Genomic DNA, 22,865 nt, shown 5'->3' with positions numbered 1-22,865 from the left:
TTGTCAACAGCTGAAGATTGAAGATCTTATAGAATCTGTATGAAATGCAATATATAAAATATGAACCTGGCATTAATTAGCTTCTCTTGCAGGTAATATATCTATCTGAAAGTGAATCAGCATTTTAAATTCCACTGACAGTGGTTTATTTTATGACAGTTGTTATAATGACAGTTGCTCTGAGAATCTGTCCTTTGTTGTAGTTTATAGATGAAGCTGTCATATTCTTTAAGTCTTACCATAATTTATTTTCCTCTGGATCTCCTTAACCTTTTTGTTACCATCTATCTTTGTTTCAATTAAAGTACTTGTCTGATACGTTTTTTAGAAAGGATGAAAATTGAAGTTAACCTTGGTAGGATTTGAACTTAGAATGTAAAGAGTTGGAACAAATGTTGCAGACCATTTATTTCAATGCTTTAATGATTCTGCTAATTCACTATCCTAATAATAATAATCCTTTCTATTAAAGACACAAGGCCTGAAATTTTAGGGGAGGGGACTAGTCAATTACATTGACCCCCAGTGTTTCACTGGTACTCGGTTTATCAACCTCGAAAGGATGAAAGGCAAAGTCATCCCTGGCAGAATTTGAAGTCAAGGTGGACAAAATATTGCTAAGCATTTTGCCCAGCATGCTAATGATTTTTGCCAGTTTGCCACCTTTAATAATAATAATAATAATCTTTTCTACAATAGGTACAAGGCCTGAAACTTGGGGGGAAAAGGCACCAGTCAATTACATCAACCCCAGTGCTCAACTGGTACTTATTTCATCAAGCCTGAAAGAATGAAAGGCAAAAATCAACCTCAGGTGAATTTGAACTCAGAACATAGAGATCCAGAAGAAATGCTGCTAAGTATTTTGTTGGATGCACTAATGATTCTGTCAGCTTGCCACTTTAATAATGATAATAATAAATGAGTAGTATAGAAAATGAATTCATACAACAAATAAGAAATCAAAATCTTGATGAGGCTGGATCACTACCAGAAGGTTTTGATTTACTATAAATTTTAAATATTCAAGAAGTTAACCACAAGATACAGTTGAAACACATCTTTTCCACATAAATTTACCTAAGATCAAAGTTTCGCATTGTTCATCCTGTTTTGATCCATTCTTTCCATATTTTTTCCATAATACCTGACCATTTCATTTTTATCACTGACAATATTGCATATATTAACTATATTAATTCTTTTGTTATCATATTTCCTTTGAAATATGATTTTGTTACAATGAATTTTTAAAATGATGATGAATTTAATAAAATTATTTTGTAATTATTTATCTGGAATTTTGGTATGTGAATTAACTTGAAATATTGTTGTAAAGATTTAATGTACTACATTTGATGGTATATACAAGGCGCACTTTTTTTCAAAAAGATATCTCCTGATCCTGTATGTAAAGTTGGGCCTATATTACATGCTTTAATACCCTAAAATCATTTTTTAAAATCATTTTCCCTGGACATACACTGCTGACATTGGAATGCATCTAATTTGCCACATGTCTTTGATGCTATCAAATACAGTCTTGGGAAAGTTGGTATCAAAAGAGTTTAAAATATACATCTTATCTTTGTCTAATTTTTGTGTAGGTACTGAAAACTGTGATATAAGTATCACTTGGCATTGATTAAAGTTCTTTCTCTCTAATTTCATTTTCACTAGTTTTGACATGAGGAATATTAATGTCTGCCTGTGCTTGTTATATGAGAGTTAGAACATTTTCTCTCACTTATTTTCTGTATTCTAACAGAGAAAATCTTAAAATTCTTCTTCAGTGTTTGTTTTGTCAGTCATATTGGATGTGTCATTTTTGAAAAATGTATGTGTATGGGAGAAATTCTCTAATTATTGTATACTTACAGTAGTTTTTAAATTGTACACCAAGAGTTACTAACATTTAATTGTAAAATGTTTTTTATTCAGTCAGTATAAGAAATTTCTCTGACAAATAGATATTTGAATAAAAATTTATTACAGTTTTAAGAAATTTGTTTGTGGCCATGTTATTTTGGGTTCAGTTCCACTGTGCAACACCCTGGGGTATTTCTACTATAGAGGCATGTTTGGTTATGTGGTTTAGAAGTTCTCTTTGCAACCATGGGGTTTTGGGTTCAATCTCATTATATGTATCTTGGACAAATGTCTTCTGCTATAGCTCTGGACTAACCAAGGCTTTGTTAGAGAACATATTTGATAGAAACTGAAAAGAAACCCCTTGCGTGCATGCACGTGTGTGAGAGACCTTATCTTAACATGCATGCTAATTGTAAACAAAACTGTCATCTTACAAGCAGTGATGTTTGTATGTAGTTTTCCAGTCAGTGGTCCCCATTTTTGATACTCACCTTCCTGATGAAATTTATAAAAGCAAAGTAATGTCAATCTATACAAATTTATGTATGCCAATTTTTCTACAGCATAAATTTACAGTTTACCCACTGTAGTAAAGTTAGTTTGTTAAACACTGAGTGAGCACCCTGTGTTGTGTAAGTTTATCATACCATATAAGTTTAATACCACACCACTACGAACAACAACAACATGATTTTTTAATGCCTTTGGTCGACATGTTTAGCTCCAGGTTATCTCTCATTGAGCACACTTAAGATCAAAGACACTCCATTTGCAGCCATCAACTTTTAAGATGGCAAGTTGTGATCTGAGGGAAATTTGGTGACATATTTCTAATAAGTCAACCAACTTGGCTACATATTTCTAATAAGTCAACCAACTTAGCTACATATTTCTAATAAGTCAACCAGAGGTGCACCCTCATCTATATACTGTAACTTTTATTGCATGTATTTGTTTTAACATTGCCACAAATATCCACTTTCCTTCCTGATGGGGATACTGTCCAGAGAATTAAATCTGGTTCTTGAGCTTGTTGCAGTTTCACCATTTGTTCATAATATGAACTTAAAAACTATCATGGCTTCACACTGTTGAAAATATCTTGTGTTCGTTTTCTCTCTCTCTCTCTCTCTCTCTCTCTCTCTCTCTCTCTCTCACACTCACACACACACACACACACACTAAGGCTAATTTCATCAATATTAGTCTGGGAATCCTGCAGAAGGGTACTACTCGTTCTCTCAACTCTTTGTTACCATATTTCAGATCATTTTACAACAAACTTTTATTTCATATAATTCAGTGTGGTTTCTGGCAGGATGGTATCAAGAGGGTTAACTTATTGGACAAAAAAAATGCTTGTGAATCTTGTTTTATATTTTTAGCTGCTTTTGAACTTGTAAAAACAAATAAGTTACAAGCTTCACACCCGTAATACATCTGAAGATTCCAACTTATTTTTATCAGGAATGTATTCTTGTTTACATCTATTGTTTACTAACCTTGCTCTCTGTCGGGGAGTTATATTGGGAATATGTTCTTGTTTATTAACCTTGTTCTGTGGAGTTTTAACATTTTTTAATGAAAAAGCCCTGCCCCAAAAAATTGGAATTTTTTTTCCCACAACATATTTCATTCTTTGTCGTCACTGAATTGACTTGTGCTAAAACAGAATTCCGACATTTTCCTCAAATTCTAATGTTTCTTCTTGATAGAATGTGTAATAATCTGCCATAATTAATTACAATTAACAATCATACAAAATGACTGCAGATATTAATGAATGTTTCTTTTGTTTTTTTTCTTTTCACACACATACTCATACACAGAGACACATATACACACACCTTCATATACATACATACACACAAATATATTTCTATATAATTTCTCTCATCTTCTTTGGTATTTTCAGTATCAGACAATTCCAAGCAATCTTATCTGAAATGTTTGGTGTGTGGAGATAAATCATCTGGAATCCATTATGGCGTGTTGGCATGTGAAGGTTGCAAGGTAAGAATTTAAGAATTTTCAAACAAAAAAAAAAGAAAAGAAAGAAAGAAAGAAAGAAAAGAAAATGGCAACAAGGTAGCAACTTAGTTTCAAGTTACACATGAATTAGAGATTTTTTAGTGCTGGGCTGAAATCAGTTAAAAACTATGTACACACCTGTGTGTTTGTGTGTGTGTCTGCATGCATGCACATATGCATAGTTTTATTTGATAATAATTCTTTACTTTATGACACAGCTCTTTGAATACTTTTGTTCATTTCTTCATCATCTTCATTTAACATCCTACTTCCATGTTGGTTTGGGTTGAACAGTTTAACAAGTTCTGACAAGTTGGACTGCATTGTATGCCAAAGTCTGCCTTGACATGATTTCTGCAGTTGGATGCCCTTCCTAAAGTCAACCACATTACATGTTCTGGATGTTTTTGTTTTCATGGCACCAAAACTTGCCATAGTGATGTAAAGAAATGCAAGGTGTTAGTATCTTTCTCTGAGATACTGTGTAGCCATCAGTGAAATATACACAAATTTCATTTTTTTCAAGTAGACAAGAATATGATGCCATAAATTTTTCAACCCATTCTACCCACAACCAACACTGCATCCTTCAAAACTTCCATGCTTCCTGAGATTCACCAACACTACACCTGATTTTCTCCCTTCCATACACATGCAAGCATGTATCTGACTCATGCATGCGCGTGCACACACACACACACACACACATAGTGGTTTCATCTACCAAATCCACTCACAAGGCTTTGGTCAGCTTGAGGCTATAGTAGAAGATTCTCATGCAATGGAATTGAACCCAAAACCATGTGGTTGGCAATCAAACTTCTTATCTCACTGTCAAACCTCTGTGTGTGTGTGTGTGTGTGTGTGTGGTGACAGGAGGGATTTAAACTCAGAACAGAAAGTTAGAGCAAATATACTGCAAGCATTCCATCCAATATTCTAATGACTATACCAGTTCACTACCTATTGATAAGGTTACCTATTATAAATTGGTTGGCATACCATTTAAAGAGAGGTTTCTCTCATTTACATCAGATCTATTGGAGATAAACACCAACATAGCGTACTGCAAAGGGTCATTAGAGGATATCTCTGTAAACATAAACATTACAGTTTCCTTGAACTATTGTCTTTTTTTTCTGTTTTTGTATATGTTGTTTAGCCTTAATGACACAGACCTATGATCAAAAGAATTCCAACTGTTATCTTCCTACCATCTTTTCAGACTTAGTGAATGTTAGGACTACATTATCCAATATAACTCCACCCTCTCCTTTTTTTATGGTAAGGTATGATATGAGGTTAAATTGGTTGCTTATTTTAAAGCCACCATGTAGAGCCGTCTTCTTTTATTTGACTTTAGTATGTGATGAAATGGTAAATGTACATGTAGAATATGAGTTCATTTCTCAGCAAGCAGAAATACCTTAAAAAGAGTTGTTTATTCAAATGTTCATAGCGTCTTTACTTGTGGTCAGATTATTGTGAAAATTGGCATTATTGCAGAAATGACTAAAATGAATTCTATCCTATGTTTTCTGAATATTTAGCAAAGCCACTTTCCAAATAGTAACAGAATTTGTAATCTTCCTTGATAGCTAAAACTTTTCTCTTTGCTAGATTTACTTCTGATTCTCTGCTTTCACTTGTGTGTTTAGAAGTTTTCCTCTAATTTTTTTTTTTATCTGATTCTGTTATGAGAACTACATCTGCATATAAGAGTGTCTACTGGTAGTCAGTTAAACTCCTTTATTACTGGGTTGGAGACCTATTAATAAACAGTAGGTGCTGAGATCTGAGCCCTGATGATCACCTGTTTGTAAATTAATGCTTTGGATACCAACCCACCTAAGACTCTCCTTGGGTCTATGATTACAAGCTACATGATTTTTAGCTACCTAAATTAAAGCTTCCTTGAAAATTTCATGTTCATTTAGTTTCCAGATAACAGTTTAATAACAACAAAACAATTCATTAAACTTGTTTTTATTTTCAAAGTTAACTGAAACAAAGGCAGTGTATTTCCAGAAAATATGATTACAAATTGAGCTAAATTCCTTATTAATTTCATTCCAATATTCATTTTTGCCAGTGCCTCATTTGACACAGCTTGTGTGGCTCTCACAAACTATTCATCTTGGCTCAGTTTTCTTGGAAACCACCAAAGTACAGACATTTAGAAATATTTGCTTGGATTAAATGTCAAAGATGATAGAAAATGAAATTTATCATTCATGCATAATATACTTCTGTTTATTTGCTTCTTATGTTGTTTTTATCATTTATTAGGGATTTTTTAGACGTGCTTTGCAAGATATTGGTGACCCAACTCGGAAGAAGTGTTTTTATAATAAGAACTGTGAAATAACAGTGCAAACAAGGAACCGTTGTCAGTACTGCCGTCTGCAGAAATGTTTGGCATTGGGCATGTCGAGAACAGGTTAGTTTAATCATGGTTCCTTGATGGAAATGCTGAAATTTCATCCTTTAGCAAATGTATTTTTTCTTTGTTTAATCATTGAAGACTAAATGTAAAGCTGATCCTATTTCACACTCAGCTTTATTTTTAACTTATACATAATTAAAAAACATGACATGTTATTATATATGTTACATGTACAAAGTTGTCTTGATTTATTCTTCCAATGATTAAAAATAGCTCAGACCACTTTTGTCATTATCTAATTGTATTCTCTGTTTCCATTGCAGCTGCCAAACTTGGCCGGCGTTCTCGAAAGATGCGAGAGATGATAAAGACAATTGAAGATACTCAGACTCAACAAGCATTACATGGTTTATTAAGCTTACAGTCAGAGATGACTCCTGAGATGCTACCAGCATTTGTCCAAGCTCCCAGCCCCAGCAACTCAGATCTGTCACCTCTAGTTTCTTCAACAGCTGCTGTCACATCATCCATACCTATTGACTCAGAGGCAAACTCTGTCAACAGATCTTCTGTCACTGCGCTTTCCCTTCTTCTGAAGAACAGAGCTGTCAGCACTTGTGTCCCTAAGATGGCAGTTGAAGAGCATAAACTACTTGCTAATGGAGATAATTCTCATATCACTAACATATCAGATGCTGAGTCTGATGAGGGCTCAAAGTTACCTGAGCCTGTTGATGACAGTCCTTATCCCAAATCCATTGCCGTTGAACGCAGTCCTATATCTGTTCCTTCAACAGCGCACAAACCTGCTGTACAGTCGATTGTTAGTTCTATCTTAAGTATTCCTTCTAGTGTCTCATTTGGTGTTCAACAATCCTCGTTTGTATTGAAACCCAGCACCGATATTCGGCCAACTTCCCATGCAATCACTACAGTATCTCCTTCAACACAACGCTTTCATAACTCCTATATAAATCGAACGTCGTCAGTGCAGCTTATGAACCCGGTGAGCACCAACTCAGTTGTTGTCAACAAGCACACTGACCGCGCTCTGTCCACAACTGTCAGTACTATAACTACTACTACACAGCCATCTGTAATCGTAGCCAACACTTCATTAGATCTGCGTAAGACTTTCAAGCATGACAAACCGGTGAATCGAAGTCCAATTAAAAAGCGACCCTACATGATTTCTGAACAAGAGGAGAGCTGTAATAGTATTCAGCCAAGTAAACACATCAAGCAAGAGGTGAAGGACAGTGACAGCTGTTTCAATAATCTGTCACCTAAGGAGACTGTGTCTCCAGAACCGGTGAATCTATCCTGTAATATGACATCTACTCCCTGGCATCGAATGGAACAGCAGATACCTGACACGACATCCCCTAGTTTAACTGTAGTCAAACAAGAACGGCTCAGTTATCGGTCATCTGCTGACCATGTGATGACTTTGCCATCTGCAGCTCATGATAATGCTGCTGGTGCAAGCATTAGTGGACACCATTTGAATAATTTGCGTAGAAGTGAGGATGAAACCATTCCAAACATGACAATGATAATAGAAGAAGCTTTCAGCAACAGCTTCGGTTGCCAAGAAAGTCGAATGACAGCCATTCAAATGCGTTATCAGGAGCTGAAGCCAAGCAAATTATTGGACAGTATGATAGGAAAACGTCTTAATGAGGATATACAGGTAAGTGATCCAAGTAACAAATGGTGGTTGTGTTCATTTTTTTTTTTGTTTTTACTCAGCATTGCTTTTATGATGATTTTAAATTTTCTTTTAACCCTTTAGCATGTATACTGGCTATATACAACCCAAATATTTGACCTTTTATGTTCAATCTGACCAGATCCTGCCTCTCACACCTACCCTATAATGTGAATCTAAAATAAACAATGATATCATCAAGATCTCAGAACTTCAAGATAATGCATAATTAATTCAAAACAGTTAAACTAAATAAGCATTACATTTAACAGAGTAATATGAATGCTAAAGGAGAGTGGCAAACTGGCAGAATAGTTAGCACGCCAGGCAAAATGCCTAGCGGTATTTCATCTACCATTACATTCTGAGTTCAAATTCTGCCGAGGTCAATTTTGCCTTTCATCCTTTTGGGGTCGATTAAATAAGTACCAGTTACGCACTGGGGTCGATGTATCGACTTAATCTCTTTGTCTGTCCTTGTTTGTCCCCTCTATGTTTAGCCCCCTGTGGGCAATAAAGAAATAAATATGAATGCTAAAGGGTTAAGCATATTTGTTATCAATTTCAGAGAGCAGTGGATTGGTAGGACCATTAGTGTTGGGAAAAATATGAAGTACCAGTGAAGTACTGGAATCAATGATATTGACTAACCCTTCCTTTAAAAAAATTCTGTCCTGTACTTTAATTAGAAACAACTATTAACAATGTTTCAGGATATGTATTGTTTATATCAATAGTTCAGTTATTTTCCTTAAATGATATACATGATATAATCTACCCACATGTGTGAAGATGATGTTATAATCAGTTGGTCTTATTGATAATCATTTTATCAATGCTATACTGATTAGAAATAATGTGAATATTGCACTGGGATTTGAACCAGAACAGTAAAATATTTCCATTGGCTTGTTTCCACTGTCATTATCACCATTCATCAGTTTTGCATCCACTTTTTACATGCTAGCAATTGTTGAAGGATACTTCTTGACAAAGTATTTCTATGATCAAATGCTCTACCTAAAGCCAACTCATATTTGTTTTCAGGTAAGGTACTTTACTTCATGCTTTTGTTTATCAAACTGCCAAGCCATTGGACATTTTGTTTCTGTGGGACATAAGCAATGTGACTGCTACCCAAGTAGTGTCATTGTGATATTTCATGGGGGTGCTTCCACCCTCACATCCTTGTGCATGTGTAATCTTCAGGCCCTGAAATACTGTGTGACATCTTGAATTTCGTCTTACTTGATGTTGCCAGCTAATTGTAAAGAAAGGACACAAGCATAAAATCGTTTGTAAAACTGTGTTTAGCTGAAAGCAAAATTTTACCATGCTTGGACGCTGGTGAGAGTTGGCAGCAGGAAAAGCATCTGCTCTTAAAAAATCTGTTTGACTTAATTTTGTCTGACCCATGCAACCATAGAAAAGTAAACATTAACATACAGCTTCCATCTACCAGATTTAATTTCAGTGCAACACAAGGCTATAGTAGAAGGTACTTGCCCTGAGTGCCACATTGTGGAGTTGAACCTGAAACCATATGATTGTAAAATGAACTTTTTAACTACACCTGCATCTATGTATTTAAACTGTCAGTTCACAGTCTGAATAGTTTGATTTCTACTCATAGATTCCCACTATGTATAAGCAATGTTTTAAGACTAGTTCACTGTCAAGCCTGCCCTGGTCTTTCTAGATGGGAAACAGATAACTAATTAAATAGTGTAAGCAAAGTTGTCTAATTATACAATATCCATAGGAATCCTGGGAAAATTTTCCAATATCAAAAATATGTGGTAAGAAGTTTGCTTCCCAACCACATGGTTCTGGGTTCAGTCCCACTATGTGGCATTTGGGCAAGTGTCTGTTACTATAGCCTTAGGCTGACCAAAGCTTGTGACTTGATTTGGTAGACAGAAACTGAAAGAAGCCTCTCTGTGTGTGTGTCCAGCCACCACTTAAAACCAGTGTTGGTGTGTTTATCTCCATGTAACTTAATGGTTTCGCAAATTAGACTGATAAAATAAGTACCAGGCTTAAAAAACAATAAGTATTACAATCAATTCATTAAACTAAAATTTCTTCAAGGCAATGTCCTACCATGTCTGCATTTGCATCATCATCATCATCATTATTTTTTTGGTCCGTTACTCCATGCTGGCATGGGTTAGATGAAACTTAATCAGGTAAAATTTCTGTGGCCGGATGCTCTTCCTGTCACCAAACCTCATTTGTTTTACAAGTCAAGTATTTTTCATTCCGTTGACCTCCACTGAAATGCAGGACATTTGATTACTAGACAATATAAACAATGTCATCATTTTTAGTTCAGATGGCATTATATCTATGAAGGCATACAAAATTAATGTATTCTCTCTCTCTCTCTCTCTCCTTCTCTCTCTCTTTCTCTCTCACACACATACACACACACTTGCTATCAAATACACAACAGCCTTGCATTTGAAAGCAAAGCTGTTCTATTTACAGAAAACCAAGCAAGTAAAGATGGACGAAACACACACTCATACGCATCTCAATCAATTAGCTTTCTCTGTTTATGTTAGGTTATCAATTTGTAATAATAAATATCCTACTATAAATCTACCATACACTTAACTGAAATCACCAACAACAATTCTTAAAATGTCAAATCAAACTGTAAACCAAACTAAGTGGAACCTGCTCCAATTCCCCCCACCCACCCGCACAGTTTCCTTTATATCTGAAATAGCCAACATCATCATTTAACATCCATTGTCCCGTAATCCACCATTCATTGTATTCATGCTTCTTTACAATTGTTGCTTACCTTCCTCATCTTATCCATCCCCTCATCTGTCACTCTCCTATACACTATTGCAGCTCCCCTCACACACACCTCGTTCGTCTCTCCCCACTCTACTTCTACTCATCTTAAATCTTATGGGACCACCTGAATACCTCATCACCACTTTATTATCTCTCTCCAGTTTCACTCAAACATTCTCAATCTTCCTTCTAAATGTGAGTAGCCATGTAGCTTCTCGACAGCAAAAAATCCTATTCAGCCCCCCCCCTTCCTCTCATACTTTAATCCTTTATCTCCTACCACAAGATCCCCACTCTTCCTTGGGGCTCATTGTCTTGCTTGCTGCATGGCATCCTCACCAGAGCTGGCAGCATGCAAAAGCACCCAGTACATGCTGTAAAGAGGTTAGCATTAGGAAGGGCATCTAGCCATAGAAACCATGTCAAAGCAGACACTGGAACATTCGATCCCATCAAACCATCCAACACATGCCAGCATAGAAGATGGTTGGTAGATGATGATGATGAGGAGGAGGAGGCAGAAGAGGAAATGATTTATCTGATCAAAAGTTTTGTTTTCAAAATCGACTTGAAGTTTTATTGTGTTTGAACAATGCCCTATTCTATAAGTGAATATAAGCAAGGCTTCTACGTACCTTTCAGGAAGAGAAAATCTTGTGTATTATGGTTTTGAATGAAAAGTGGCTGAGTGTTAAGTGGTTAATATGTTACATTTCTAGTACAGATTTAATGATTACCAATTTCTGTGTCACAGTTACTTTATTTTATTTTATTTACTGACTCACTTAAGTAGCAGTGTGTTGTAACACTTCTATTTTGATGTAGATGTCAGTGGTGTATGAGGATTATTTTATATTTATACTATAATTTTGAGCTTAGTATCAGGGAGGATATTACTGTTTGAAGGTTAACCTTGACAATTCTTACAAATATCTAAATTTTCTAAACTATGCTGTGATAGCATATTCTATCACAAGATATAGATATGATTGTGTGTGTGTGTGTTATATTTCTTGTTGAAGGGGATTTAGCTGCTGACAATAGACATTTAAGGGCCTGGCTAAATACTTTGGCAAGGTACTTAAAGTCATTAACCTCCTTCAGTTGTGTGCCATCATTGTAGTAAAATGGCAGGTGGTTCTCACCTGCATTAATGGTCATGTTATCAGTTTCTTTTTTTTTCTTTTTTTTTTTTTGAGAAAAAGCTCTTACTTATGCTACAACATTCTCAGGAGATGTTAATAAGTTTTATACATTGCACAGTTGAGCTGAGAGGGCAAGATTCTCAGCCTGGTCAAAACATATGACAATCACATATTTCTAAGACAACAAGGCAGGTCTTCTGGGAATGTGTAGAGATCATATTTCTTTATCGAGTCAAAACCTGGACTATGAAGAAGAATCTTCAAAGATTACCTTGGTGGTACATAGACCAAGTTTCTCATCAGGGTTTGAAACATCTCAGGGTGTGAGCACAAGACCAAAGAAGTGATTTATAGACAAATTCCACTCATCTCTACTTTATTGCTCAACACAAGCAAGGCTTTGCTGGCCACTGCTATCATACTGAGAACCAGACTGTATCAGGTGTTCTATTTTGGAAACTTCTACACCCAATTATAGGACAAAGACCACTCAACTACGTGAATGTTATGAAACTGAGGAACTATCAAAGCCAGTGGGTGACCAAGATTCCTGACCTAGTTTTTGAAGAAGTAAAAGCAATACTTTGCAATATTTCTTTCTGATCCATTCAGGCAGGATATTTTCTTTTTTCTTTTACTTTCATCTATTTATAGCTGATAAATAGGTATTGCCCAAGTATTAGAGTTAATTTAATCAACTGTTTCCCACCTGCCTAAATATCCAGTATCATTATTACCTCTGCCTTGGCGGAGGTATTGTTTTCAGTTGTGTTTGTTTGTCTATGGATAAGATATCTCAAGAACCGCTGGATGGATTCAGATGAAACTTTCAGGGCTGTTTGGCCTCATGACTGGCACAAACTGATTAGATTTTGGGATCAATCCGGTACCAGACAAGGATTCTGGATTATTTTTCCTGTTTTTTATTTAATTTTTGAGAGTAGTCGGGTTCATTTTTAGTATTCTCATTTGTTAGAACAGTTGAGTTTATTTCAGATATTCTCATTTTAAAAATCATCTCTGGCTCCTGGAGTCTTGCATGCATAACGGACTTACTACCTGCAGCCTATGGCACCATGCTATTCGTTCTTTTCAGCTATCTAATACTTTCCTGATTATTCTGCCTGTACCAAGGAGGCAAACCTTTTGTAACAGTTCTACTAGGCACTCTATTCCCAGTAGATGCTTTCTGGTACTGTTCCCAAGGACCCAACAATAATTGGCACTATCTTCACCTTCATTTTCCATAGCTATTTTGCACTTAAGAGTGTTGTATCTATCTATTATCTTTTCACTTTACTTCTTGACTATTCGTGGGTCAAAGGGGCATGCAACGTCAACTATATAGCATATGTGGTGCATCTTGTCCTCCACCATGATGTCTGGTCTGTTATGCTCTAGCACCTGATCTGTTTGGATTGGGAATTCCTAGAGGATTTTGCTAGTCTCCAACTCTACCAATCTCTGCAGTTTGTGCTCCTGCCTCTCTAGCCCCCACTTTTCGCACAGTTGCTAATGTAGCACTTTCACTACCTGGTTGTGTTGCCACAACTTATAGTGGTTTGGGGCAAGTCTAGGGCATTCATTCATTGCAGATGCAGCACATTGGTGACATTTGCTCATTCCTCAGGTCGACCTTCGAGTTTGTAGCCAGAGCTCGGTCCTGCGCTGCCCATATAATACTCTTGGTCTCTTTTTTTAGGGTTCCTTTCATCAGCCAATCCCATTTACTTTTTCCAGCAACTTCTGCTGTGGCTAATTGGAATTGATTGTGTAGTCCCTTCTTTTGTAATTCTTCATGTCCTTTTTGTACTTATTATTATTATTATTATTAAGACTGAGCTGGCAAAATTGTTAGTGCATTAGACAAAATGCTTAGCAACATTTCTTCTGGCTCTTTACATTTTGTGTCCAAGTTTTGTTGTGGTTGACTTTGAGATCAAGCTTATTTTATCATCCTTTCAGGGCCAATAAAGTACCAGAAAAATACTGTAATCTATTTGATTGACTAATCCTTTCTCCAAATTTCCCACCTTGCATCTATGTTAGAATGATTATTTATTGTTGTTGTTATTGTTGTTAACATCAGTGGATCAAGGAATCAATGAAATACTAGTTGTATTTCATTGTTCTGAACCTGTATCCCACAACACCCACCTCGTCCTCCTATACTAATTAATTACTAGGATGGGTTTCATCAACTGTACTTACCTCTAAATTGTGCCAGTACTAAAAATCATTATTGTAGATGGCAGAATTGATATCAAACAATTTTTTTGGTATTCAGTTACATCTCATCATCACCATCCTCAGTATCAATTACTAGAGGCAGTGTAAAAATAAGTTATTTCCTAAATATTTATAGCTTTGCACCAGTTAATTCATTATTTTTGAAGGTCATTTTTTTTCTCTAGCTTATTTAATGTTTTGTTTTGGGATCATTTACAAATGTTATAAATAATTTTTAGCTTGAAAAATCATTGTTATTACTAAAGAGTGGTGATGGTTAAATTGGTTGAGCATCAAGCTCATTACTTTGTAGAATTTTGATTTATCTTTTCATATTCTGAGTTCAAACCCAATAAAGTACTGGCCAGGTACTGGGGTTGTTGTAATCAACTTAGCAACTTCTCTAAAACTTGCTGGCCTTGTGCCAAAATTTGAAAGTCTTATTAGTGAAGCAGTCAGCTAGCAGAAACATTAGAGTGGCAAATAAAATACCTTGTGGTATTTCTTCCCATTTCTGAGTTCAAATCCTGCTGAGGTCAAGTTTGCCTTTCATTCTTGTGAAGTCAATAAAATAGATGTGTCAAGTAATGGGATTGGTGGTATTGACTAATTCCCCTTCCTCAAAATCATCAGACTTGTGCCTAAATGTTTAGTGGCATTCCGTCCGTCGTTACATTCTGAGTTCAAATTCCACCAAGATTTACTTTACCTTTCGTCCTTTCAGGGTCAATGAAATAAGTACCAGCTACGCACTGGGGTCAATGTAACTGACTATCCCCTTTCCTCAAAGTTTCAGGCTTTGTGTCTATAATAGAAAGGATTATTATTATTATTTAAAAATTTTGTATGTTACGCATGTGTCCCTTCTTTTTCAGTGTATACAATGTATACGTGTTTCATTTTTTTCCCCCCATCATTTCATTATATATAAACCCCACACTTTATGTCTGTCTTTGTATTGCCCCTCCCATCATCCTTCACCCTTGTGGCAAATAAATGAAATTATTATTATTAAGGCAGAATCATTAACATGCTGGACAAAATAATTAGCAGTATTTTGCCCATCGCTACATTCTGAGTTCAAATTCCACTGGGGTTGATAAATGAAGTACCGGTGAAACACTGGGGTTGACGTAATCGACTAGTCCCCTCCTCCAAAATTTCAGGCCTTGTGCCTTTAGTAGAAAGGATTATTATTATTATTATCATTATTATTATTATTATTATTATTATTATTAGCTTATTTTGGCTGTTATATTTCTTTCTACTGCAGATACAAGGCCTGAAATTTTGGGGGATGGGGCAAGTTGGTTATATCTATGTAATCAACTAAATTGCCTTTAAATGACATTATTATGATTATTATTGTTGTTGTTAAGACAGTGAGCTAGCAGAATTGTTTTCACACTGGACAAAATGCTTAGTGGCATTTCGTCAACCTTTATGCTCTGAGTTAAAATTCTGCCAAGGTTGACTTCACCTTTCATCCTTTTTGGGGTTGATAAATGAAGTACCAGTCAAGTACTGGGATCAATGTGGTCAACTTTCCTCATCCCCAAAATTTCAGGCCTTGTGCATATAGTAGAAAGGATTATTATTATAATTATTGTTTTATTTCTAATTTAGGCACAAGGCCAGCAATTTTGTGAGGTGGAGATTAGTCAATCCCATTGACTCTAGTACTATGCCCTTTACTTTATTAACTCTGGAGTGATGAAAAGTAGAGTTGACCTCAACAGGATCTGAATCAGCAATGTGCCAAATCTTGCTAAGGCTAACTTTGTCTTTCATCCTTTCAGGGTTTTTAAAACAGTAAAGGACCAGTCAAGTACTGGAACTGATGGTATCAACTTATCCTCTCCCCTTTAATTTGCCCCAAAATAATAATAATCCTTTCTATTATAGGCACAAAGCCTGAAATTTTGTAGAAGGGAGCTAGTTGATTACATTAAACCCTAGTACTCAATTGGTACTTATTTTATCAACCCCAGATGGATGAAAGTTAAATTCAACCTCAGTAGAATTTGAATTGAGAAAGTAAAGCAGGAAGATATCCTGCTAAGCATTTTGCCCAGCTTGCTGCCTCCTAAAAATAATACTAATAAGGTTTCTTAACATCATTATTGTTTTGGGGTACATGGCTAAATACTTTACAATTTTTAGTTTTATTTATTTTGGTTGTTAATGTTATATATATATATATATATATAATTTATTTATTCAGTCATTGTCTGCTCACATGTTTATTGTTGGTGTATTGGTACATTGTATTTTTGTCATACTTGTAAATAATTTAACCTATCATTGTTTTACTAAACACCTTTTCATAAGCCTCTGTATTTTCGATATTCCAAGTTCTGTATGAATACATGTCTGAATATTTCTTCAGATTTTTGTATATGCATGCATTTTCTTCTGTGCTTGTATTGTCTTCTGTATTTTAAGTATTAACTGATTTGATACCATATTTCTGTTAAAATAAAATGCCTTTGTTTCAATTAATTTTTAAAATAATGAAGAATTTAATCAAAAAAGAAACCTTGTCATTATTAAGATGGAATTTGAAATTTTGATTATAATGAAAATTTAAAGAATAGTTTTAATTTAAATTACATTAAAAAGGAAGTTTGTATCACAAAAGCAAGGACAGTCTCAAGAGGGTTGCTGTCATAAATATTTCTGTCTATATATGTTTTGTGTGTCAGAAAACGTGTTAAATATTTCATATCTAAATTTCAATCCTTTTTGTCTTTCAGAATGGTCCCTCATTGTCTTCTAGAACTGAAAAGTTAGGCGATCTTTGCTGGCAAAGTTTTCAACACCGTATTAACAAAACCATACAAGATGTAATAGTATTTGCTAAAAAAATCCCTGGCTTTACATCATTAGAACAAGACAGTCAGATTAAATTAATAAAAGGGGGTTGTTTTGAGGTAAATATTGTTTATATTATTTTTTGATTGGGGTGGGAGCAGGGATCTTTTTCCTCCCTGACTCTATTGTAGTGTTCATTATTTCTGTAATTTAAATTGTGCAATATTACTAAATTTGTAAAAGAATGCTTCTTTAATCTTCCATAACTGAAATCCTCTCAAACTAATGATGAGACGTTTTGGTGCTGTCTGTTTTACATTGCTGATTCAACACATATTTGACATGAAAAGTTAAATATATTGTAAAAAAAAAATATATATATATTTATAAATGTAATTATTTTTACATTAAATATGTAAAAATAAAGGTATTATTCAGTAAGAACGTTTTGGTTGTAAATGGTGGTGCTTAGCAGACCTCTATGATCAAAGGCTTTCCAACTGTAACCATCCAGTCTTATTACATATATATGACTACATTATCTGATTTATTATTAACTTATTTGTGAAGAATATTTCTAATATTTATAGCAAGAACACTGAGAAACCACATGAAGCACTGTTACTGGTTCAAATTCTGACTTGCACTCCTTCACTGCTTCATAATTTTTCATGACGGTCATATAAGTTGTAATAGTATTAATGCTACTTAACTACACATTTAATGATGCTATGTGTATGGTAAATGTTGTTAAATATTTGCTTAATGTTTCTGGTTACACATTTATTTATTTATATTTCTTTTATTCAGATTGCTTGTGTAGTTCATTCCAATTTGGTTGATGGGGACAGCAATACCATTATAGCCTCAGACTCTGGGTTGCTAATGAGCCGAGATGACATGAAAGCTGGATTTCCTCTTGGAGAACATTTTGTTGACTTTCTCTTTAACTTCTGTACCCGCTTCAATGCCTTTAATTTGCGTGACATAGAAACAGCATTGTTCAGTTCTCTGGTGCTAATATCTCCAGGTAACTTCTTAACACTATTTAATTTTCTTTTGTTTTTCTTCACTAATGTACTTATATCTTTTTATCTATGTATTTGTTCATCATTGTTTTAACATTTACTTGTTCATACCTTCATGGATCAGACAAAATTTGTTGTGATAGATTTTTCTATAGATACTCTTCATGTCACCAATTCTCACAGGTTTCCAAGCAAGGTGATATTTCCTGTAATCTGAAAGTTAGCAACCAAGTGACATTTGCTGACAATTAGCACAGTGTCAATACAAACATACACGCACATTCGCATGTAAAAGCATCCATTACACTCTCAGAGTGGTTGGCATTAAGAAGAGCATCCAGCTTTAGAAAACCATGCCAAATCAGACTGAAGTATAGTGCAGCCTTCCAGCTTACCAGCCCTGGTCAAACCATCCAAATCATGCCAGCATAGACAATGGATGTTAAGTGATGATGATATTGTCTATTTGCAGTTTTCTGTGAAAAACATGTTTCATGTTCAAAGGACTTTGGGAAATTTATCCTTGCTTGGAAACTATTGAGAGTTTGTGACAGAAATGGCACCTAGCTGCATAAATCTGACTCAAGGAATTTCATCTGACCTATGCAAGCATGGAAATGTGAATATTAAAACAATGATGATGATCCCGGAAACATAATTCTCAACAGAATTGTTAGTCCTCTTTAAGTATATCTACTGAGTAGAGCAGTCTTGAAGTAACTGTCATTTTACATTATTTTCATTTGAAAGATATTAAAAATCATCTCTGGCTCCTGGAGTCTTGCATGCATAATGGGCTTACTACCTTAACCACTATGCCATATACTTGTGGGCATATGGCATAGTGGTTAAGAGCACAGGCTTTTAACCCCAAGATTCCGAGTTCAATTCCAGACAGTGACCTGAATAATAATAATAATAATAATAATAACAACAACATCGAAAAATACCTTAGGAATGAGAACCCAGGTTCGAAATTTCCCCAAGACACCTGATGAAGGCTCGAGGATATATCAGCCAAAACGTTGTGTTAACAAAAAACAAGATGAGGACAAATATCCATCAAATGTAAATAATGTACATAATTCCTCATCTCTTAAATATAGAACTGTAACTGTCGTTTTGTTAAACCTTTGTGATTTTAAATAACCCAACCTGAACTGGATTGTTGTTATAACAACAACTAGGGTAGTTGCTTTGGGTATCTCAGACTTTGAGGGGTCACATCATATGTTAGAGATTTTTTTAAAATAAAAGGCAAGTGCAGAATGGAAATAGATAAAATATTAGCATTATTCTTATATTTTATAAATTGTGATAATTTTTTCTCTACATTTAAAAGTTTTACTCCTTGTAAAAATTTTAAAATGTATATGTGTATACTCTAAAGTCACTAAAATTGAGGTTGTTTGGGGTGCCAGTAACTTTGGGCTGGTTCTAAATTCAGTTATACGATTGTGAATTTTAGCATTATAAAAAAAAATAATAATGAAATTATTGTATACAGTGCTCAGGTGCACCACAACTTGTCAGCAAGTGCGTATAGAGTATATGCAGTAATGTACAAATGTCTGGAAAGCGAACAATGTATGAGTCAGATACATGCTTGTGTGTGTATGTGGGGGAGAAAATCGGGTGTAGTGTTGGCTAATCTCAGAAAGCATGGAAGTTTTGAAGGATGCAGTGCTCCGACAACTAACAACTGATGCCGGAAGTTTCATTCTCAGTACTTTCTGTTGATTTGGGAAAGTTCAATAAAGAAAAATCCAACTGCATGTTGTTGCTACTCTGCTTATATTGTGCGTCTCCTGACAAGGTATATAACTCTTACTTGGCTGAGTTGCCAATAATTGGTGTATTGTATGTAGTTGTACATACTCTCTCGTATATTATAACCGTCGTTGATTCAACATTCTTGTTCGTATAATCATACAAGTTGAACAGGTTTGCAATAAAGTATCTTTCCATCTAACTGAATATAATTTGTTCTGAAAGTTTCTCTCGAGATTTACTTTCATCTTCTATTACGAGAACCTTCCAAAACTAATTCATTAATATATAGTTATCAATATCTATGGGCCAAATAAAATGAAAAAATTCCTATATTGGCACTACAAAATGGCTATAAGGAAATAATGATTCTTGTTTTCATTTTACAAGAAATACAATCTCGATACTTATCAAGGTTTTCTAAAATATAATCACGAGGAATGACGGGATTTTTTTTACTAAAACCTTTACATTTATTTTTATTTGAATGAAAGAAATATCTATTTTCAAAGTAAGTATTCGATTTTATAATATTCATGACGTCACACATATTGTTCTCTCCGACTTAAAGACAGGAATCAATTGTTTAATTACATCTTGTGGATTTTGTATTCGTTTTGATATTTGATTTCATGATTATAAAAATGAAATGACGTTTGCACATTTGGATTATCTCCCTTACATATATTTTTAACAGATTTTTAAAAAATATACGGCAACTACATAATTCCATTTTGCGGGCTTTATTAAACTGACGTTTACTGACCACCAGTTTTCTAGGAAATTAATGAAGTACTTTTGATTTCAATTATTTAATTGCTCAATGCAGATTACATAGGTGCTATAATTTAATTTCTGATTCTTTCAGTTGAATAATAAAAAAAGCACTTCATACAATCCTTAAAATACACATTGCAACTTTTTTTTTTTTAATCATTGTAAAATTATATATTATTTCACTGGTTTTACTCATTGGATTGTGGCCATGCTGGGGCACTACCTTGAAGTGTTTTTAGTAGATCAAAACAATCCCAGTAGTTATTCTTTCAAGTTTGGTACTTTATCTGATGGATTCCTTTCTGACAAACCAATGAAAAAAAAAACAGGATCAGAAGCAAATAAAAGCTAGTTATCATGTAGTGTTGCATAAAGACAAGATATGGAGAGAAACACTCTCACATAATCATTAATTTTTCCCTGCCAGCATGGGTTAGATAAATGTTTACTGAGATATTGACAGCTGAATGCCTTTGTTGCCACTAGCCCTTACCTGTTTTTCAAATAAGGGTTTTCACCTGTCTTCAAAGGAACAAAGCCACTAGATGATTTGTTGACAGGAGAGCTGACGACAACATTGCTATTTTTGCTTGCATTTTTCAGAAAAAAATCAATTGTAAACAAATACACATATGTATAACAGACTTCTTTCAGCTTGCACTTACTCGCGAGATTTTGGTCAGTGTAAGACACTAGTCCAAGGTAATGTGCAGTGGAAGCAATTCCAAAAACCATATGATTAGGAAGTGAAATTCTGAACCACACAGCCATGCCTACCCCCAAAGTCAGGTCAGGTGTGGAAGCATGCACCATTGCAGTAAGTTGCTGCAATCACCATTGTTTTGGTATATTCCTGAGCCCTCCTGGGCAATCTGTCAAGCAGAATCCCAGTCAGTCTTCATCTTTGCATTTCTGCAAGATACCTCCTCATCTTCTGTGTCCATGTAGCATGTGGCCAACCAACAAGAGCAGTCAACCCAGCTGGATCTGCAGTTAAGAGAACATAGTAAGCAGGGTCTAACTCAGCAGATCATACAACATTGCTATACTGTCTGAATTGGTGCTCCTGAATCATTGAAGACGCATCTCAGTTCCTGAGTAGAGTTGTTGGTTGGATATAAAGTCTGACCAATAGTAACCCATAATGTTGTAAAACATACATAGGAGTTTGGGCAACTCCTGCACACACACACACACACATGTATTTATGCACATATGATGGGCTTTCATATAGCTTCCATCATTTAGATTCATTCACAAGGCATAGCCCATGGCTATAGTAGAAAACATTTATACTGCACAGTAGGACTGAAGCACTTCATTTATCATAAATTTGAACTAAATAGTCTCTATTGATTGATGCCATATTAATTTTTGTGTTAAATACTAAAGTGATTAGATTTATGCAACTATTGTTTTAGTTTGATGTTTAAATATTTCCTATGAAATATTTAAAATAAAAAAAAAAACATTGTGAAATAAAATATTTATTTACATATTATTTTTCCTTTTTCAGATCGTCATGGTCTTGAACGTAGTGATAAAATTAACCGGCTTCAAGAACTTTTAATCCAGGCTTTGCAGCATGAAATTAATGCTGCTCATCCTGATGAAGTGGGACTTTTTCCACGATTGCTAATGAGTATCTCCAGTCTGAGGGAGCTTGGTGTTGAACACCGTAAAATGTTGGAATCGCTGAAAGGACAAATACACTTCCAGCATGACCTCTATGCTGAAACATTTGATCTGATAACTTAACTCCATTCTTTCATCTCTTAGAATTGATCACCTGGCTCTGTATTTGATACTTTCTATCGTTCAGCCTCCCTCCCCCCCCACTGTTCCCCTGCCCCCCTCTACCTTCGGCCTCTGATTGAGATTGTTTCCGTAGTGACAAAAACGAAATGGTAGAAGTTGCTGCTAACGCATCTTCATGCACACTTTTTCTCTGTGTGGTTGTGCTTGTATTGTATTTGAACTCTAGCTCTCCATGTGCAAACAGTTGAAACCTGTTGTTCATATTAAAAGCACTGACAAAGTTCCTGAAACTAAATCACTGCTAACAAGGCTGTTGTATAAATAAGGTTTGCAGACTGTTGATGCAGATACCATGGAGATGAATCTCTTTCATCCTGTCTTGGAGCATGTTTATTATCATTATTATTATTATAATGTTATTTTTTATTTATCTTAGTTTATTTAAAAAAATTTTTTCATTGTTGAATTCAGTGAGAGCCAATTGTCTTTTTTTTTTTTTTTTTTTATCAGTAGGGGATGAATCTTTTATTTTG

General features: G+C 34.9%; 1 protein-coding gene across 5 annotated transcripts in view; it reads left to right on the top strand.

Moving 5' to 3' along the window:
• The window catches only part of LOC115232352 (ecdysone-induced protein 75B, isoforms C/D-like), a 229,909-nt gene extending 207,440 nt beyond the window's left edge, over positions 1-22,469 (top strand). For all 5 annotated transcript variants that reach the window (XM_036514926.1, XM_036514917.1, XM_036514920.1 and 2 more), the window contains 6 exons: positions 3,788-3,885; positions 6,193-6,343; positions 6,613-7,982; positions 16,942-17,118; positions 17,810-18,029; positions 22,091-22,469. In XM_036514926.1, coding sequence (XP_036370819.1) covers positions 3,788-3,885; positions 6,193-6,343; positions 6,613-7,982; positions 16,942-17,118; positions 17,810-18,029; positions 22,091-22,332 — 2,258 coding nt within the window. In that variant the 3' untranslated portion in view covers positions 22,333-22,469. The remainder of the gene's footprint in view (positions 1-3,787; positions 3,886-6,192; positions 6,344-6,612; positions 7,983-16,941; positions 17,119-17,809; positions 18,030-22,090) is intronic.
• Positions 22,470-22,865: the final 396 nt, after the last annotated feature.

Source organism: Octopus sinensis, linkage group LG2 (assembly GCF_006345805.1).
Source record: "Octopus sinensis linkage group LG2, ASM634580v1, whole genome shotgun sequence".
Classification (NCBI taxonomy): Eukaryota; Metazoa; Mollusca; class Cephalopoda; order Octopoda; family Octopodidae; genus Octopus; species Octopus sinensis.
The sequence above is the reverse complement of the archived record's forward strand: the minus strand, read 5'-3'. Positions and strand labels throughout refer to the sequence as shown.